Source organism: Eucyclogobius newberryi, unplaced genomic scaffold (assembly GCF_026437365.1).
Source record: "Eucyclogobius newberryi isolate DKJ021-1_F unplaced genomic scaffold, fEucNew1.0.hap1 SCAF_171, whole genome shotgun sequence".
Classification (NCBI taxonomy): domain Eukaryota; kingdom Metazoa; phylum Chordata; class Actinopteri; order Gobiiformes; family Gobiidae; genus Eucyclogobius; species Eucyclogobius newberryi.
Window position 1 is genome coordinate 175,001 of NW_027315803.1, and position 21,391 is coordinate 196,391.

A 21,391-nucleotide genomic window follows, 5' to 3' on the forward strand; every position below is an offset into this window, starting at 1 on the left:
CTCACAAATCTTTACCTAACTCCCTCCACTTCTTTATCTTTCATGTAATCAAAATGAAATAATTCGTCAACTAAAACACATTTCGGTCGATCGAGACCCAATCGACCGATTACTGGACTGAACGACACAAATCCTACTGCACTACGGGGTCGTGCTGTCTGAAACGCTTTATCCGTGGATTATGTAAAGCGGCATATTGCCCGTTTTGGCTCTCGGAGGCTGGGTCAGAGGAAGCAGCCCGTTGCCAGTTGGCGGAGAAAGGGGTTTGCCTGGTCGCTGCGGGGGGCCGTGACCAGAAGGCACAAACCAGAGGAGCTGAGCGAAGGGATGCGACCGACACGCCGCCTCACGCCGCCTCACGCCGCCTCACGCCGCCTCACGCCGCCTCACGCCGCCTCACGCCGCCTCATGCCGCCTGCGGATCTACAACGCTTACGCAACCAACTGCACCAACTGAACCTCTGACGATTCGCTCCGTTTTCTCCCACAAAAAGTGCAGCTGGACATGATGTATGGCAGTCGAAATATTGACATTGAACCTGCTTAGACTTCTAAAGGCATGTTTTAGTTCAGTTTATACTTTAGTCTTTGCTCAAATATGAATGCTCCTGGACGTGTTTGAAATGTGCGCTTGTGAACAGAATCCAGCAGCACAGAAATCGCAAATCTAATCGCAATTGCAATCTTCATTCAGCCCTGCCACGTACTGTAAATCACAAGATGCTGTGGAGTTCTTAAAATACAGTAGAAAGGTTTGTATTGTTGATAGATCCATGGGGTGAACGTAGAATAGTTTAGAGATCCTGAAGTTATTTTTTGGAGGGAATTCTGTCAAGTCTGGTGCTTTGGTTTTAAGTGTTTTAAAAAAAGTTGTGATCTGGACTTTACTTTTGACCTTTATTAGGAGCTTGCAATACAAAAAGGAATTTCTCGACGTGTTTTCATGAGTTTTACAATATTCAGACGATGTTCCACGTTCATTTCTAATCGGCTCATTTTGTAGCATTTCTTTTAAAAAGGAGAGACAATCCACTCCATGTCGCAGTTTTGCAAAGCTTCAAAACGACATTCACATTTGAACAACTATCACCGTTTTTGTAATCTGAACTTCTACCTCTTCTTCAAACAATGGCTGATTTTTCCCGCTGATTACAATATCCGTTTTGCCAATAGGTATTTCAAAATTGTGTGGCAAATCCCACAAATTGAATTAAACTTGAATTAAACTAAAACGAACAACAACGTGCATTTTTGCGGTTGTACTTCTGCTTCACTGTTCCTCTGTCTCTGCTATAGAACACAGAATTATATATCAAACAGATGAAAAAATGCCCCAATATACATATTATCTCAAATATATTAAACATGCTTAAACATAAGACTCTTCACCCACGTAATTATTGTTAAAAGTGACAAGTGTAGCGTCTGACTTTAAACAAACTTCTGTTTCACTGTGGCAAAAGATCCAATAACCTAATAGTTTGACCTGCAGTGGTTTTAATGGTAGAATAACCCTTTCACTCCTGGTGCAGAGGCCAAAAAGGCTTTCTCTCTCTGGTGTGTCTGTGCTTCTGTGGAGAGGTTTTGTGCGTGTTGTGTCCAGGATTGTGTGGAGGAGTTCTGTCCTCGTTCAGATCAGCCTTCTCTTTCTGCAGCCTTACGTCACCCGGCGCTCACTCACTTTCCAAAAGCGTCTCAATAAGTTTTCAGTTGTGTAAGACGGCCCGTTGTTTCAGAATAGACGAGAATGGAAGCGGGAAGACGTGGAAGAAAACAACAGACCCGTGTGTTTTTGGGACGTGCACTTTGAGGCTTGTGATGGAACCAAGTGGAATCTGATCCTGAGCACAGTTTGTACACAGAGGCATTCAAGTACTTTACAGAGTAGGAAAATATGCATTGAACTGAACTACATCGATGCCCAGATAATCAGTTCTAGTATTAAACCTACATACTCATTAGAACAGGTATGAATAATGAAAATATAACATTTATAGAAAAGAATATGCAGTCTAACACCACGTGGAACTACTAGAGTTGTACTTGTGTTGACATTTTTTAAATAATCTTTGTTGTGTCAAAATTGATTTGACAAATATTCAAATACTGTTGGAAGGGTGAAAGTTTGATGGACTTGTTTGACCGTTTGAAAAGTCAATAAAAATGTAAATCTTTTATCTTACAGGAACACCAATTTATGGATAAGGTTTTATGGCTATTCTTCAGTTGATACAATATCCGACATTAGCCCTGCTGTTAAATAAAAATGTATTTGATGGCAAGGTCCACAATGAAAGTAAAGTTGTTGCTTAGTTCACTTTCCCTTTTGTAAAAATGTATTTTCTTAGGGCCTTATTTTTTTTCCTAAACATTTTTTTTCTCTATTCCTGTCTTGTTTGTTTTTGGTCTTTTTGTTATGTTTGTTTTCTGTTTTTGTGTTTTTTTTTCTTCTATATTTTGAAAAATTAAAAAAAACAAAAACAAAACATAAAATGTAACAAAATAGGAATGTATTTTGCGGGATCATTTGCAGTACTTTTCATGCCGATCTTGTCAATAACCTCTTTTAAAATTCGCAGCCTTTCATTTTCTCCCTTTCTCAGACACCTACAGCACCGAGCCCATTTTATTTTGGTAGTTTTGTAAAGAATGAATAGAGGTCAAATTGAGTCCCCAGGGGTCAAAGCAGGAAGTAGATCTGTATTGTTGGTTGTGGGAAGATGGCATGAGCTGAACAATAGGAAGCGGACATCCTCTTTCTCTTTTTAGCGCTTCCTTTGAGAAAGACTTATTTTAGCGTTGAACATTGAACAGTTTGATGGATTGACCGTTGATTAAGCTTGGGAGAAATGTCAAATTAACTTTACAGGAATTTGGACAGGAAAGTTTGGTTCATACTTGCGTAACAGAGGGAACTTTCGCCGTGTGTGCGTGTGTGTGCGTGTGTGTGCGTGTGTGTGTGTGTGTGTACGTGTGTGTGTGTGTGTACGTGTGTGTGTGTGTGTACGTGTGTGTGTGTGCGTGTGTGTGTACGTGTGTGTGCGCACGCGTGTGTGTGTGTACGTGTGTGTGAGGGCGGCAGGCGCTGTTTGCTCTCTTTATCACTCTGGCGTGGATCTATTTGGGAATGAAGTGTTGCATCAGGCTTTCTTCTAGTTTAACACTCTTTGTCCGTCCAACATGGTCATTTTTTTAAAAAGAAGTACAGTATGTGAGAAGATAAAGCTGTTCAAAAACAACTCAGTGGTAGAAAAGTACTGCGCTTAAGTAACTATTTAAGGTATCTGTGCTACACTTAAGTCATTTTTACTGTAGATGCGTTTTATTTTTACTTATCTGTGCTTTCTACATCGCGAAATTTGATGTTACTGGACTGAAAAGTAGGTTTCAAAGGTTGTTTTTTAACATTCAAGGTGACGTTCAAGTGCTGGCGTTGAGCAAATACAAATATATCCATCGAATTCATGAGAACATCAGATTGAAATTGCTACTGTTGACCAAAAATGAGCACAATTCTTTTAACTAAATCACCACATTTCTTAACGTTTCAACAGTGAAATACATCTTCTTTTCACTCTTAAAGTACACTTTTAAAACCTTTTTCTGAGTTAGATTATTGTGCGTGGTACTTCTTTTGCGCCGGTATCCGTACTTTCACTTGAGTAACAATACTGAGTACTTCTTCCGCCAGTGTTTAAAAGTAGTTTGTGTAAATGATGTTTCCTTTCGCAGGTTCTCCGTACTATGACAACGTGCGGCCGTTATGCTACAGTGATTCCGACGCCGTGCTCCTGTGTTTCGACATCAGCCGACCAGACACGGTGGACAGTGCTCTGAAAAAGGTGATTTAAACTGTAAAAACGTCACATTGTCAACCTGGATGAAAGCGAATGACTCCGGCGTTACTATAAATGTGTGTTTGCTCGTCTTTTGTTGCAGTGGAAAACCGAGATCCAGGACTTTTGCCCGAACACGCGAATCCTTCTCATCGGCTGCAAGACCGACCTTCGAACGGACGTTTGCACCCGCATCGAGCTGTCCAATCAGAAGCAAGCGCCAATCTCCAACGAGCAGGTGACCACCATAACCTGGTGTTTTTGAGGAGGTTTTGAGGAGGTTTTTTCCAGGTTTACTCTCAGATCTGGTTGTGCTTTTTCCTGATTTCTTCATTTAAGGTTTGGTTTATGTTGTGTGATTAATCAAATGTTAGTTGAGTCATTTCTGATTGTTTCTGATCCGCTCAAATCTTTTTAATGTAACAAGAAATAACAAACAGAACAAGAAGTGAAAAGTCAAGTAGTCTAGTAAAAACTGTGACTTTTGAAGAATAAACTTGACTAATACATGGTTATATGGTGATTATTAACCATTTGTATTGTTTTTATCCTGGGAATTCATATTAAAAGCCTTTTTTTAATTAGACTAAATACAATTGAAAGTTGAGATCCATCAATATGGGTGTGTCATATCGCCCAGTCCTTGTTCAAGTTCAGTGCTTGCTCTGGTTTAATTTTTCTGTACTTATTTCCTGGTTTAGACCTTTTTGGACCACGTTGCACCATTTTCTCCCCCTGATTTTTGTCCTCGCTTCAGTCCAGACTTTTTCCTTACATAAAAATCCAAATACAGTTACGTTTTTGATATTGAATGTAACTTTAATGTTTCCAGGGCACGTCATTGGCCAAACAGCTGGGCGCAGAGACGTACCTGGAGTGTTCCGCGTTCACGTCGGAGAAAAGCATCCACAGCGTTTTCCGGACGGCGGCTCAGGCCTGTGTGAACAAGCTGCCGCCGTCCAACAAACCCAGCCCCGTGCGCCGGCTCTCCAAAAGACTGCTGCACCTGCCCAACAAGAGCGAGCTCCTCTCCTCCTCGTTCGGCAAAGACCGCTCCAAAAGCTGCTCCGTCATGTGAACGTCATGACAAACTTTACGTGCGACGGAAAGCAACTGTATCATGTGCACTGGAAGTTTATTTATTGCGCAGAGGCCGAGGCGAAGGTATCATTTTGAATATTTTATTTGTAGAGCACTTTAAAAACAACTAATTTGACAAAGAGCTTAACACACAAATGAGCAAACGACACGCATTTCAAAAACTGAAGTCAGCATTTCCAAAAGCCAAAGAGAAAATATAACACTCACATTTGCTTTTCAAATTAATAATTATTGCTGTGCCTTGGAACAAACCTTCTGTTGTACTCAGAGGTTGTTGTAAACGGTGCATTTAAATCGAATAAGCATTTAAATTTGTACTGCAGAGTCGTTTTCCATAGAAAGTTGTAGAAATGGAGGTGCCAAACCGGACTAAGAAACAGAGGTGCAGATAAATGTGGGGTTTTGAAAAAAGAGAAATCCCAAAGAAAAGATTCCTCTGTGGAAAGCTGAGGCTGGTGGTTTTGGGGACAGAGATGGAGCGAGCAGTGTTGGTTGGTGAAGGCGGTGGGAGGAGGAAAAGGAGCAGAGCGCGTCCTGAAGGAACTGCACCGTGAGTCAGCAGCACTCACACGAGTCGAGTCTGTGTCGAGGCGGAGCGCGACCCAAACAAAAGACCCGCTGTGGAGAACAACCAGCTACAGGCTATTTATGTTTGAGATGCTGGTGTGAGCGAGGCACCAACTGTTGTGTTTGTCACTGAGACACATGTTAAACATCTGTTACTGCTCATGGTTTGATTATTCTGCGACTCAACGGCACATGAGTTTGAGCCGTGACTGAGAAAGTCTGCAGAGGACACGGGCAGGTTTTGTACGGGCAAATTCATTTCTTTTCACTGATGAATTGGTCGTGTTACTTAAAGGTCATACGACAAGTTCTCAGGTTTATATAAAATTTTGGTCAAATAGACAATATTTATCATATTTTTACATCAGGCAAGTTGTAGTTTGTGAAGAAAAGTTGAAAAATAAAGTTGAATATTACATGAATTAGGTCAAAAACAGATTCACTCTGTGATGTCATCAATGAGCGACGTCTAAAATCCAGGGACACGTAACACACAACTGACACATTTTCTGATAGTTTAAACAAACAATCATTCAAGAAAACATATTATTATTTGTCACGTCATAACTATTATGTCGTTTATGGATTTGGCCCTTGTTTACAGTATGGTTGCTAGGTAACAGTTGTGGATTACCTCTACTCATCACATCTGCTGCTAAAGTACATTTATAAACATCACCAAAATTGTCAAACTGGTGAAAAATAAGCAACATTTGAATTAAAATTGTACATATAAAGCTGTTTTAGTGCGATTTATAGTCAAATGCACTGTACTTATTGGTCACATGTGGCAGTCATTTGTCTTGTGCCGTGTCTGCTGATGCGCTCCATAAACAGAGTCTTGTGGCATCTGTTGACAGCCGTGCAAATGGAGGAGCTGATGATTTGAAGCACTGAACTCTTCGGATGCACAGAACACTAGAATTTAACGTGTTGCTTAGCAACGGAGGAGCCGGGCAGCTCCTGTCTGAGGCGTGTTTGTAGCACCGGCCTCGGTGAAGGCGCGGGTCGGACAGCAGCGAGAGACTGCACAATATCTAGAGTTTAACTGTTTGAACTGCAGCCGTGAGTGGGCTGTTCCATGCAACGTTGTCTCTAAAACAATCATGATTTTTGTCTGCAATCATATAACTGTTTATAAATCACATTCAGACCATTCTTCTGACTCTCCGTTGTTACTTAAGTGAATTTATTGTACAGACTTTATCTCTTCTGAAATGCACCAGAAGAATGTTACGGAAACACAACAATATTTGTACAAATCTGATCATTGGATATTGTTTGTTGTATTGTTATTTCAGTTTGTATGTTTATTTAAATAAATAAATATGTTAAGTTCATTTTCCAGTGTGAATTGTATCACTTTTACCTACTTTTGTCACTGCGTCATGTGCACTGAACTGATTAGAAACCTGATGATCTGTGGATTCATCACATTCATGGTTAAGAATACCCAGCTATCGGGTTTATCTCGTCCCGATAAATCTGTTTATTTGTAGGTTAAGAGAGCCACTATTCATCCAGAGGAACTGTCATGAGCCCTGTGTGTGTGTGTGTGCTGTTGAGCCTGATTCAGGAGCCCGATGTGTCCGCTTCACCATCACTGAAGCATTAGAAGAGCCTGGGGCCAATGCAAGACTTACAATACTGTACGTTTAGATATGTAAACAAATTCAAATGACTTTCTGACCCAGATTCAGTAGAATTTTGCTATTGAACACAAAAGTGCATTTAACTCTTTTAGCTTGTATTTTCTTTATAATCTCGACAGAGGATTTTAGAGTTGTAGTTTTATCATCTCATACACTAATATTGTCATAACCTAAACCAGATCTAATTCAGGACTAAATCAGGTCTTACTCGGCACTAAACCCAACAAAACCAGGTCTGACCCAGCTCTAAACCAGGTCTAACCCAGTTCTAAACCAGGTCTAGCCCAGTACTAAACCAGGTCTAGCCCAGCTCTAAACCAGGTCTAAACCAGGACTAAACCAGGACTAAACCAGCTCTAAACCAGGTCTAAACCAGGACTAAACCAGGTCTAACCAAGTTCTAAACCAGGTCTAAACCAGGTCTAAACCAGGTCCAACCCAGTTCGAAACCAGGTCTAACCCAGGTCTAACCCAGATCTAACCCAGCTCTAAACCAGGTCTAACCCAGCTCTAAACCAGCTCTAAACCAGCTCTAAACCAGGTCTAAACCAGGACTAAACCAGGTCTAACCCAGCTCTAAACCAGGTCTAAACCAGGACTAAACCAGGTCTAACCCAGCTCTAACCCAGCTCTAAACCAGGTCTAAACCAGGTCTAAACCAGGACTAAACCAGGTCTAACCCAGCTCTAAACCAGGTCAAGTCCAGCTCTAAACCAGGTCCAAACCAGGACTAAACCCGGTCTTACCCAGAACTAAACCAGGACTTAACCAGGTCTAGATACTGACCACTGCAGGCAGAGATTAGCCCAAAACATTTGAGAGAAAGTCTGATCCAGTCATCTGTGATAGCCATTACATATTTTACATGTTTAATATCTGCCCTTTGTTTATTTGCTTTGTCTGTCTCTACTCTGCTCTTATCGGTTTCCCCCTGGGATACTTCCTCCTCCAGCCCAGTAATAAGACAGGACACAGCACCAGTGATTTAGGACTGCATAATATATATCGTAGAAGAACAGCCTGGACCTTGAAGTTTGGGCCCTTTATGATACTGATTTTTACTACGTTGAATGGTATTTCTTTTTAATTTCTTCTAAAAGACACAACCAAATTCTTTAATATTATCTACTGTTGTCTTACTAGTCCTGATAATGATCAAGACTATTCTTAAAGATCAAAAATGTTCCTATTTATGCAGTTTTTGAGTATGTTATTTTTTTAAACATAACCAGCAGGGAATATAGAATAAGATTATCATAGTGAAGGGGGCATTTGTGATTAAAACGCATTAAGAATGTATGCAATCTAAAGGCGTTATTATGGGGTGAGAGTGAGACACGAGGCCTCATTTACCTCATCAGCTGACGTGGCACATATAGAGGCACATAACGACACATAAGACCCACCTATCAGACCTCTCCTGCTGCAGAGAGGGTGAGAAGGGGGTGAGAGGGGGGTGAGAGGGGGGTCGGAGCCGAGCCGGAGGGGTGTCGAACAGACCTCCGCTGCCTGGATACTGCTGATGAGTGATCTGACACACATATGTACAGTACGAGCTTCAACAACACCTCGATGAAGCTCCCGCAGCTACAGACGCGAGGCCCAGCTGGAGTCAAGTCGCTGAGTCCAATGAGCATCGGCCTGAAATGACTGCACTGCCCCACTGCTCGGTTTGTCTGCAATACTTTAGACTATACCACTTTTTCTTACACAACATGACTAAACATCAAAAGAAACAAAATCACACCACATTTAAATCAAAATGAAAGTCCCACTTGGTCGAATTTGTCCATTTCCAAATTAAGTCAGAATTTTATTTTTTCCATTTGTCTCACGTCTGTTACTATGCTCTTTACCACTTTAGGGTCATGCATCAAAAAGACTTCTAGAACCGACATCTCTTCCTGCTTGAGTTGGAGGAGCCAGTCCAGTCTACTTTATATTTATAGTACATTTACGGTAATACACAAAAGCAGTTTCCAGAGTGCTACACAAAACAAGTATAAGATACAAAACAAATACGGTATAGAATATTACTCTATGTGAAGTGCTTTATGACTAAAAAAACATCCAGATTTTATCCCAGTTTGGTAATTTTGTTGTTGTTGTTGTGCACTGGGCCAAAACCTGAATTAGTGTTTCAAGGGTCTGAAAAAAATGTTTTTTGTGTGTGTAAATAAATTAATTTAAAAAGTATCTGTTTTTTGTTCCACAGGAGGGAGCAAAGTTGCTAAAGGCCTTTTTTCCTGTCTATGTATTAACACGATGGGATAGTAAGTTAAAAATGTCCTGAGACCCCAAGCGGTGACAGCTTGACCTGAGGTGTAACAAACATGATAAATAATCAGAGTCTTATAAATAAACAAAAGACAGTGCTGTTCTCGTCTTGCATCCAATGATTGCCTTTCTACTTTAGAGCATAATCCACAGTGGTGAGTTCTGTGTCCTTCTCCTGTAATGAACCTTAGAGCTGAAACTTAGAGCTGAATGATAAACCGAGTTCAGAGGTTTTAACACTGTTGCTGTAGAATGCATATATATTATATGTAGCCTGGATTAACTGTTTTCTACAATTAAGAGGAAAACATGTTTTATTTCTAAGAAGAATGACAATCTAGCTTTAAAATAACTTGTCAGCTCTTGTGTTTGTTGACTTGTCTCCGATCTCCTTAAATGTCCACAATCCTATCAGTGTAGAAAGAGTACAGTACAACGTGTACTCTCAGGTCTGATATCTGAGCCACGAGAAACTGAACCTTGTACGATTGAAAGAGAAATGCCAAAACTGAAATTGAATTCAGCAAATTGAATGAATTATTGCTCTAAACTGAATATCAATTGCATGAATCAAAATGTATTCAAATTCCAGTTTCTAGTGGCACAGACACCACAGACATTACTGAAGGACTGCATTTAATTCAATCGTTGTATTAGATTTGACAAATACTGAGCAATATGAAGTCCACCAGAGACAAGATAAGATTGTCACATAAATAAATAAATGTATACATACATTTTCCTCAAGTTTAAAGCTTCTTATAGGACCTACTGCTTCATATTTCTAGAGCATATTTTTTCAGCAAATATATTGATTCAAAGGCAAATCATTATTGTAATTATTAGACTTTATTGATCCACAGGGAAAGTTACTTGGACACAGTAGCTTGCACGTACATAATTACCTATAATATAATAACCAGATCCCTCTTTAGCTGTAATGTGCCCTAATCTATTTTTGTGGCATAGTAAAAAATATATCCCAAGATCTCATCAGAAGAACAATCACCTTTTTGTATTTTGAAAAGCAAAAAATATTTTTAAGAACGATGTTTTAATTTTTCCATCCTGAACAAATAAGATCAAGAAGATTTTCACATTAATATTAAACATCAGTGGTATTAAAATGCAGCCAAATCTGCAGCAGAAAGCAGCATTAAATAAACATAAGGATTATTTACATGTACACGCGCTACACATGCAAATCTTACTTTGAATTTTGTACCATTGTAAAATGATTAAGCATGACATCAACGAGTGCTCGTTTTTCATGCCTGGATTTGTTCATGTGGATGTGTTTATGAAAGTGTATCAGTCTGTGTTGTGTTTACAGATCATCGTGTTGGCCTGGCACGCATCGTTCTGCTCGCGAGTGCTGCAGAAACACAACCAGGATTTGGCTTTAGATAGTTCTCTCTGGATTCAGGCCTGGTGGAAGATCATGATTCTAGTAACAATCAACCCCATATTTCACAATCTAATCCAGGCATAAAACATATGTAATGCCAGAGATCTATCCTGGGATTGAACCAGGTCTAATCCAAAACTAAACCAGGTCTAATTGAGGACAGAACCAGGATTTACTCAAGGCTAAAACTAACACACAAAAGTGGGAATATTCCGGTGTTTAACTCAGAACTCCACTAGATCTAAACCAGGACTAAACCGGATCTAAACCGGGTCTAAACTGATAAATTCTGATCAGAACTGCTCTTTTGCAGAACAGACTCATCCTTCGCCATTTTTGCCCCATTTGGCACCAAGGGCACCGAGGGCACCAGGGGCACCAAGGGCACCAAGGGCACTTGGGGGAGGGGCGGCATTACAGAAGGGATTACAAATGTTTAAAGAAAAGAGTACTAAACTCACTGTTGTCAAATCGTGTTCGGTCAAAGCCTGTTGTTGCATCGAAACAATGTTTTGTTATTGTACATATATTGAAACACTTCTGCTAAATGTAGGCTCCTGGAATAAACTCTGAATCAGAAAAAGGTTTATTATCATAGTCATTGAACAAAGATTGCATAGAACATAGGAAATTGTTTTGGTGTTAAGGTACAACATAAAACAATGAATAATAAATTAATAATAAATAATAGCAACGTCTATAAAATCAAATAAGGCATGCATAAATTAAGATTTATTCTAATAAAATAAAGTAAAAATAAACATGGTCTCAGTATGTACAAAGAAATTTACAATTTATTTTGTTTACAGATGGTCGGAAATAGTGCAGAAAGTGAACAGTGCGTGAATAGTATTGGTTAAGTCATTGTGGCAGGTGTCAAGTGGCAGGTGTTAAGTGTTCATAAGTCCGATGGCAGAGGGAAAGAAACTGTTCTTGTGGTTCTGGTCCGGATGGACCGTAGCCTCCTGCCTGAGGGGAGTGGCCTCCTGCCTGAGGGGAGTGGCCTCCTGCCTGAGGGGAGTGGCCTCCTGCCTGAGGGGAGTGGCCTCCTGCCTGAGGGGAGTGGCCTCCTGCCTGAGGGGAGAGCTCACAGCAGAGCTCACAATGCGCTGTACACTCTGTTTGAGACTGTTGATTGCAAGATAGATAGATAAGTTTAATGCCATACAGTGAACATTCCAGGCAAATCAACAAAGAATCCATAGAGCATGACACGTAAATCTTTTCAATTATGACAAATATGATTGCACAAAAGAGTTAATGGGGCATCAGAGAATAAACACCATTTTACAATCGTATCATGAAAACATTTCTGTGAGATTTTAATCAAAAGTTGAGTCAAACACATCATTCTGTTCTTTTAAATATCTGCTAAGTTAAGCCGAGACGGAGGAAGACATCTCCAGATAAAGGGTATTTTAATCACAACATGCGTTTCACTTTTCAGATTACACCACTGTACTACGTGAATACAGTTAGACAGGTTACTCACTCACTTACTAGAATAGCACAATGTTTGTTTACTATGTGGGATGTGGCTCTTACTTCCTGTTGGGATCTAGGTTCATCTATTCAATGAACTATTCACACATTTGTCAACACAACAACATGGCATAACTTATCAATAATGGCCTCACACCATTAGGTAAGTTTTCATTCCACAGTTACACAATCCACAGTGAGCAGCTTTAATCATTCACTGATGCTCCACTGAACTCGTTGGCTGGAAAGTATTTACAGAAACTCCCCTTAACCTTCACTTTTACTTTCATGCCCATGATTCATTGGGAATCTCCAATGTTTTCGGCCTGTGTATAACAACGGTGATTAATGTGTTTTTGTATGAATTCTACCAGGAAAGAACCACTGAGACCCAGAATTTCTAGTCACAGATTGCTCTCATAAAGTGTTTTGCGTATCTTTCAAAGCCAATCCCTTTATGTCATCCGAGGGTTTATTTTTAATTCATTAAGTGACACTGGCATTAATTATATAGCATACATAATTTGAATACAACAAAAATATAATCATCATCAATCTTGCCTCATAATAGGTTAGAATAAATCAAACTATTAAAATGCAGTCAACATTCCATGGCTTGAAATATAAATTTGTTTCCTGAACCTGCTTCTGTTTCAGTATCTCACGTCTTTGTATTTTTTATAGCACCATCTTTGATGTTGCTGAAATGGTTTCACCTTCAGAAGGGCTCCATAAATCTTTCTTGATCTCCCAGTGGATAAAACACAAGTGCAGAATAAGAATCAGTGCTGGGCTGGTCTGCGCTGAAGCCAGAAAGAGGGTTTGAGGATGCACAGACTTCATACATAGTGCTATTTCTGGATGAACAAATTGGTAGTTTTCAGATTCCACAATATGTAATGTGGTCGGCAGGCTTGAATACAAAGCAACTATTCAATTAAATATTTCTAGTAGTAATAGGCTATTTGTGGGTTTCAGCTTCTGGGTATGCAACATTTTAAGGACTTTCCCCCTTTGAATTATTTTGGGGGAATTTTTAATTGCTATGGCAACAGTCCTAATTCTCATCATTTTGAAACCCATGGATATCATTGGTGTATAATACATGAATCTTTTTGGTACAATGTTATTCTTCAATGTCCACATAATACCACTGTGTAGACAACCCACATAACGTTATCATACTGTAAATATAAAAGTGCTCAAGGATTATTTTTAGTCATCTGCTCGCGGCTGTCACCTTGTGTTTAATGTTGTTCAACGCAGCACAAATATATTTTAAACAGGCATTTAGGCGCCACTGAGGCCAAACAGTGAGGTCCTAAAATCCTTCGGAGAGCACGTCGGGAAATGGTGTTTCTAAAATAGCTCACGATCTTTGCGTTACGACACCAAGTACAACAAGTCCCACAAGCCCCTGCGCGCCGCTATAGTATGGCATCTTCGTGAATCGTAAACACATCGCATCAGAAAGTTATTGATCTGAGATCACAACGTAAGCACTGTTTTTACTGTAATAGCCTTACATGTGTTTTGTAGTTTAGGAAGTGCAAGTTGCATTTGTCAATTTGTCTTAAGTTATTGCACGTTTTTGCTTTTTGTCAGAAAGAGCTAACCGCGTTGCTAACTTGTAAGCTAACATCACATAGCAGACCAGACCAAATGAATGCAATCTTTTTGTGATAAATCATATGTGTGTTCATATCTATGTCATTTGATTGATACGTGATTGTTTATGGCTCTTGATTTATTCAACAAAACAACAAAGGTAATAAAAATAAAATGTGTTATTTCGTCAAGCACTTGCTAACGTTATTTTTTTTGTATTATTCAAGAATCACCAAGATAAAATACTTCTGTTTTGCTTGTTTATTCTGATATTGTTTCATTTTCCCAAAATTGTACCCAAATTACATCAAAGTATCTGATAGTTTTGTACACCAGACTGAAGATTTCCATGTTTCTTTTCTTTTTAGATGGCTGCAGATACCACCGACAGAAAGGAGACTGAGACGTCGGGCTCCAAAGACCGAGAGAGGAAACGCAGCCGGTCCAGAGATCGGGACAGAGACCGCAAAGGGTCACCGACACGAAAGAGGCAGCACCGATCACGTGAGCGCAACAGGTCCAAATCTCCAGAGAGGTAAACTCTTTTTTTCCTTTGGCACTCTGCTTGTTTCTCCTGCCTCCACTTCTCTCACACGACTAACTCCACCTTCTCCTTCACAACATCTACAACAACGACTTTGCTGATCCTCTACTATCAAATCACTTCTATCAAATCATTGTTTTCTTTGCGAGTTATGTGAACTTCTAACATTGCGACATCATTTGCATACACACTTCAGCTACCACTAACGCCTCGAGAAGCTCAAAACTACACAAAATCTGTGCTGAAATGACACAAAACCTCCCAGACTTCGTGTCCTCCTTGAAAACGTTCGAACATTTCTCTGTAAATATAGTAATTATTATTATATAGTAAAGTAATTTTCTTTTATCCGTTTCTTTTGCTGACTGCACTTCTATAATTTCTACACCATTTTATTTCACGTTGTTCAGTTTAATAGAATAACCATTGCACTTTCAGAGATCGGCGCGCAAATATCAAAGACCGAGACAAGGATCGTGACAGAGACAGAGGTCGTAAAGACAGAGACGGCCATCGACGAGACAAAGATCGCAAAAAGTCCAGGTATTTGAGGCCTGACTTGTGTTTTGCCATTGGTTCTTTTGAGATTGTGATGATGTTCCCACTCCTGCCATTGTGAGCCTTTCTTACAGTCTTGTTTCGTTTTGCAGAAGTCTATCTCCCAGATCTAAAGATGCCAAACTTAAGAAGGAAAAAGAGATAAAAACTGAGGAGGAAGAAGAGGATGCAAAGAAGAAAGAAAAGGTACAGATACAAACTTGTAAAACCAGAAATAATGACTCTCGTTTAACATTTTTAATTTGTTTCCTCTTTATTTTTGTTAAGTTTCAACCACTTTCTCTGGAAGAGCTTCTGGCAAAGAAAAAAGCAGAAGAAGAAGCTGAGGCTAAGGTAAAGGAGGACAGTGAATGTTTCAGTGTTGCAACAATAATATATATATATATATATATATATATATATATATATATATATATATATATATATATATATATATATATATATATATATACCAAGACCTGCTACAACAACTTCATTTCTACACAATGGAAAGATGTATTATTTTTGAGCATCTTCCATGCACTATTTCTCCTTGAAGTATTTTCAATGACTTTGAAATAATTGGTTCATCGTCTTCTACTTCTCTACTAAGTATGTAACATTTTTTGTCCCTTTTTACAGCCCAAATTCTTGTCCAAGGCTGAGCGAGAGGCAGAGGCAATAAAACGTCGAGAACAACAGACGGAAGAAAGAAAAAAGATGATCGATGAGGAAAGGAAAAAGAGAAGGGTTTTCCAGGATATGGGACGTAAAATGCTTGGTGTGTCTTTTTTCTCTGGTTTATAACTTTTTAAGAATATTATTTCATACTAACTAACAATTATGTGTGTAACAGAGGATCCTCAGGAGAGAGAGAGACGGGAGAGAAGAGAGCGCATGGAGCGGGAGAACAATGGGAACGAGGAGGATGACGGACGACAGAAGCTCAGAGAAGAAAAGGACAAGGGCAAAGAACTTGTGGCCATTAAGGTAAAGCGATGATGTTCAGTATATCCTGTAATAATGACGTGCATAGATCACACAGAATATCAGAACATGAGCTGAGGACCTTCAATACTTCAAAACGCTTTAGTGCAGTGCTCGCTCTGCAGAGATGTAGAGGGACAACAGGGAATATGTAGTGTTGGTAATCAATGCAGAGGCTGAAATGATTTAGGGCTTTGATGTTCAACTAAATACTTTACGGTATTTCCAGATGTGCCTTGAAAAACAGATTCATGCTCGCCGGTGGTGCAGTGATTTAACATTTTGCACACATGTGGTTGCTACCCCATTTCTCTCTAAAGCTGTCCTGTCAAATAAAGCCTTCGGCCCGAAAAACAACATAACAAACAAAGACCACCCATTGGATCAGGGCAATCACATTTTTTTTGGGTGACACTTCAGAACAGGGCAAATCAGGCTCTCCAAGCGATTTAATGTATTAAAATATAATAATACAATCTTGTTTACTGGTTTTAATTGTGGGTTAGCACTAGTTTAGACCTGGTTTGGTCTTGGTTTAGTCCTTTGTTTAATTCTGCTTTAGAGCAGTTTTGATTCTGGTCAGTCCTGACTCAGACCTGGTTGGTGCTAGTTTAGTCCTGGTTTAAATCTGGCTCAGTCCTGAGGGGATGTTTTGCAGAGTTGCAAAGCATTTTGTGTATTATTTCTCACACAAATCTATCAGTTATTGTTACAGTCTTGGGGATATTTTGTGCAACCCAAGATGTTGTTACAGTAGTGCCCAATTCCCTTGGAATTGAAAGTGAAAATTAAGTTGAATAGCACTGCTTTAGAAGAACGTGCTTGATAAATAAACTTTGATTGATTTGATTCAAGATGTAGGTGAATCCTTTCAACCAAAAATGTTTGCCTTGACTTAAAAAAGGTTGAAAAACACCGAACCAAATGTAAGAATATAATGCTCTGTGGTCTATAATTTCTACACCATTTTGTTGTTTAGACCGCTACAAACATGTTTTGAAAAGCATGTGATACTTTTCTTACATTTCTTACTCGTCGATGGTTTTCAGGAACGTTACCTCGGCGGAATGAAAAAACGCAGACGAACTCGGCACTTAAACGACAGGAAGTTTGTGTTTGAATGGGACGCTTCTGAGGACACTTCTGTAGATTACAACCCAATGTAAGCGCACACACACACACACACACACACACACACACACACACACACACACACACACACACACACACACACACACACACACACACACACACACACAGAGACACACTAAACGCAGAATAGAACACAATGTAACAGATTTTGGGCTTGTTTTTCTGTAGTTACAAAGAAAAGCACCACGTTCAGTTGTACGGACGAGGATTCATCGCCGGCATCGACCTGAAGCAGCAGAAAAGAGAGCAGTCCCGTTTCTATGGCGACCTGATGGAAAAGAGACGCACAATAGAAGAGAAGGAGCAAGAAGAGTACGTTTTGTCTTGTTATTATTACTATGCATATGGGCAACTCGAAGTGTGAATACGTCAGTTACAGACGATATCAGTGGCTCTCAAACGTCTCTAAACCGCTGCAGTTTACACATTTGCTTGATTTTAGACTTGTATAGTATAGCAATTGTGTAGTCAATAAGATATTAGATTTTAAATTCCATTGCAAGCTTCCAAATAAATGTTAAGTTATAGATAAGTTAAACATTTACTTTTTAAAATGTATTTATCTTGGATACAAAATAATTGATTGCGTGACTGTGTAAACATACGGTATACAGAGATATATTTTGTATTTGTTACTTATTAGTTTGTTCAAAAAGACAAATCTGATGCACAGAGGACAACTGGCAAGAACAATTATCTGTGCTTTGAGATTCCAGATATTTGATTTAGAGCCAATTTTGATAATCCAAACTGTATTATCTCTTTACAATGTCAGAATTAGAGCAGTGAAACAAAAACATCTTAATTACAATAATTTGGAATCACGCTTTAAATCTTTGGCTGTGATTCAAGTACAAGAAAATCAGTTTGAGATGAATAGATTTGAAAGCAAAGACCAGAAGATTCTGTGTCATTAGCTTTTAACTTTGTTGGATTCTTAATAAACCTGTATTTTCCCTTTTCTCTTGTTTACTATTATTCTGTCTTGTACAGCACATTGGTCACTGAAGGTTGTTTTAAGATGACATAAACACAGCTACATTTCTTTAGAAACCTCACACCAGGCGTGTCTCTCTTTTTGCAGGGTGAGGTTGAAGAAGATGCGTAAGAAGGAGGCCAAGCAGCGCTGGGACGACAGGCACTGGTCACAGAAGAAACTGGACGAGATGACGGACAGAGACTGGCGTATTTTCAGGGAGGATTATAGCATCACGACCAAAGGAGGCAAGATCCCAAACCCCATCCGAACCTGGAAGGAGTATGCTCTGCCCGCACACATCCTGGAGGTCATCGACAAGTGTGGATACAAGGTCAGTGTTTGCGTGTTACCAAAGACCTACTCTGTGACACAAAAGTTGCAAATCAAATGAGGGCTGGGCGATACGACTAAAGATGAGACACCATTTTTCTTTTTATAACAGTCAAATTACTGTCACTACGAAACATAAATTGTCTAGTTTTTCTCTGGATAAACTGTCTTCACACATAAAGAGGGGGCAAAGTCACTTAACATAATTGTGTTCTTTTCAAATGCATTACTTTAACAAAATCAAAGGCATCAGAAAGTATTTTGACGCCTTACATTAAAATGCATCATATGCTCCCTTATATGTGTCAGGCTTATTTTATTATCAGCAGTACATTTAATGTTGATTCACTGTTTTCACACAATCCAGGATCCAACTCCGATTCAGAGGCAGGCCATTCCCATCGGGCTCCAGAACAGAGACATCATCGGTGTGGCTGAGACTGGCAGCGGTAAAACAGCAGCTTTCCTCATTCCTCTGCTCGTTTGGATCACAACTCTGCCCAAGATCGACAGGTGAGGAAATGTGGAACAGAGACATACATATTTACATATCCCAGAATGCACACTGCTGCTGCAGGCTAAATGCTACCATGATGTTAGCTGATGCTTTTACATTTAGAGAACTATCTGTTAACTTTTCTTAGGTAATGTAAGACTTTTGTGACTCGGCTTGAATTACTGTAGTTGTGCTTAAATCAATTGTCTCCATCGCCAAACTGAGAGGGCAATTTGAACCACTTTTCTATTTGAATTCATGTATTTGTGTGTTTGCAGAATTGAGGACTCCGATCAGGGCCCTTACGCTGTTATTTTGGCTCCGACTCGTGAGCTGGCTCAGCAGATTGAGGAAGAGACCATCAAGTTTGGCAAACCTCTGGGAATCCGCACAGTGGCTGTTATCGGCGGTATCTCCAGAGAAGACCAGGGCTTCAAACTCCGAATGGGCTGTGAGGTGAGGCTGACCAAATCATTATGTTTTTAATGCAGAGGCTTGTACTCACTTACTGAGTGATATTTGTATTGAAGTTGAATTTCAAGTTCATATTTCAGTCTTCTTTCAAAAGTTGTAAAATTTTCACTCTGATCAGAATTTTTAAAGCCTCCATCTCAAATCTACTCACAATTGCAATGCTTGTCAGAAATATTTCGATAGGATTGCCCCTCCCTAAATAACCTGGCACTGTCCCGCCTCTCCAGATTGTGATTGCCACTCCCGGTCGTCTCATCGATGTCTTGGAGAACCGTTACCTGGTGCTGAGCCGCTGCACGTACATGGTCATGGACGAGGCCGACAGAATGATCGACATGGGCTTCGAACCCGACGTCCAAAAGATCCTGGAGTACATCCCAGTGACCAATCAGAAGCCGGACACGGACGAGGCCGAGGATCCGGAGAAAATGATGCTGAACTTTGAGTCCGGGAAACACAAATACAGACAGGTAAAGATGTTTGTGTTGGAACTAGAGATGTCAATGTAATAGTGTTGAGAAGAAACATCACAATTATTCATTATTGACACCATTATTGAATGCTTTATGAAATCCAACTTTCAAAATCCAAAGATAATGTGTCATTAACAGAAAAATAAATCAAATAAGTCAGTACTTTCAGATCAGAATCAGAAAATGTTTATTGCTGTTGTCATTGAACAGAATTCACAAACATAGGAACTGTCTTTGGTGATTCGGTGCAACATAAAACAATGTACAATGATAAAACAACCTATATAAGTCAAAAAGAAAAACTATTTAAATCTGCTATAGGATTAAGATAAAAAATAGGCTATAAGATCAAAAATGGTATAGCTTTAATTGAAATTACTAGATTTTGCTTCTAAAATTATCACAATTATTATTTGACTATTATTAGGCCCGAGCCCCAGCAGGGCGGAGGGCCTATTGCTCCCGCAACGCTGCCGAAGGCAGCGTTGCGTTGCAACATGTTTGGTACCCCGTCGCCCCTGGCAAGTACAGTGAACTAGCCCATGCCGAAGGCATGGATCATGCATACTTACTCCTGCTATGACAGAAATAGTCAACAATGAGTGAATGGGCGTAGCCCATTCACTCATTGTTGACAACAGCAGCGCAAAGCGCTGCATTCCTCCAAAAACCCTCTTGGCATCGTCCCGTACGCAAAAATCCATGCCGCAGGCATGGGTCATGCTTGTATCTGCTCAAATCAATGGAAGTCTATGGGGAGTGGGCGGGGCATCCCGACGGAATAGGGAGTGACGAGCGCGTAAGCGCTCGTAATGATGATTCCACCCCATGACGGCATCGGGAAGGCTTAGAGCTTTCAAACGATGTATATTTTGTTGTTATAGTGGAAACGGCTATATTGTTTTTGCTAAAAATATTATTAGGCCCGAGCGCCACAAGCTGGCGAGAGGCCTATTAATCTCGTAAGGCCGTGCGAAGCACGGCTGCGAAAGTGCGCACATAGTGCGCACGAAATCGAGCGCGAAGCGCTCGCCCACTTCCAAACACTCACTAACGCACTCCTTCACTCACGCACCCTCCGTGCATACTAATTAATAGTAGGAAAATGGAACATCACCGTTGTAAACGGGCGAAGCCCGTGCAAAAGTGCGCACTAAACGAGCACTTTACATTGGGATGACGACCGCGAAGCCGTCGTCATCCCCATATAAAGCACTCATTTGCCCTAAGTAGCTCACGAATACGTTCCCCATCTCTTGCATGTTCCGTGCATATAAGCATGTAATGCAAAAATTGAACATTATTACTGTATAGAGGGCCAAAAACAAAAAATGTATAGTTTATGATATTTGAAAAATGGGAAACATTGTTTTCTTCTTCTTCTTCTTCTTCTTCTTCTTCTTCTTCTTCTTCTTCTTCTTCTTCTTCTTCTTCTTCTTCTTCTTCTTCTTCTTCTTCTTCTTCTTCTTCTTCTTCTTCTTCTTCTTC

General features: G+C 39.9%; 2 protein-coding genes across 2 annotated transcripts in view; both read left to right on the plus strand.

Annotated features, from left to right (window-relative positions):
• Positions 1 to 6,844, plus strand: part of rnd1a (Rho family GTPase 1a) — a 9,822-nt gene extending 2,978 nt beyond the window's left edge. Inside the window, exons 3-5 of the mRNA XM_072450280.1 lie at positions 3,733 to 3,842; positions 3,940 to 4,074; positions 4,669 to 6,844. Of these exons, the coding sequence (XP_072306381.1) occupies positions 3,733 to 3,842; positions 3,940 to 4,074; positions 4,669 to 4,914 (491 nt within the window). The 3' untranslated portion in view covers positions 4,915 to 6,844. The remainder of the gene's footprint in view (positions 1 to 3,732; positions 3,843 to 3,939; positions 4,075 to 4,668) is intronic.
• A 6,872-nt stretch (positions 6,845 to 13,716) lies between these two features.
• Positions 13,717 to 19,900, plus strand: ddx23 (DEAD (Asp-Glu-Ala-Asp) box polypeptide 23; the record flags this gene model as incomplete). The annotated part of the gene is made up of 13 exons (XM_072450267.1): positions 13,717 to 13,818; positions 14,300 to 14,466; positions 14,914 to 15,018; positions 15,126 to 15,219; positions 15,301 to 15,366; positions 15,655 to 15,793; positions 15,869 to 16,002; positions 17,049 to 17,161; positions 17,320 to 17,463; positions 18,236 to 18,461; positions 18,828 to 18,973; positions 19,235 to 19,412; positions 19,658 to 19,900. Coding segments are annotated over exons 2-13 (1,755 nt in total), but the record flags the coding sequence as incomplete, so codon positions are not given.
• Between the last annotated feature and the right edge of the window lie 1,491 nt (positions 19,901 to 21,391).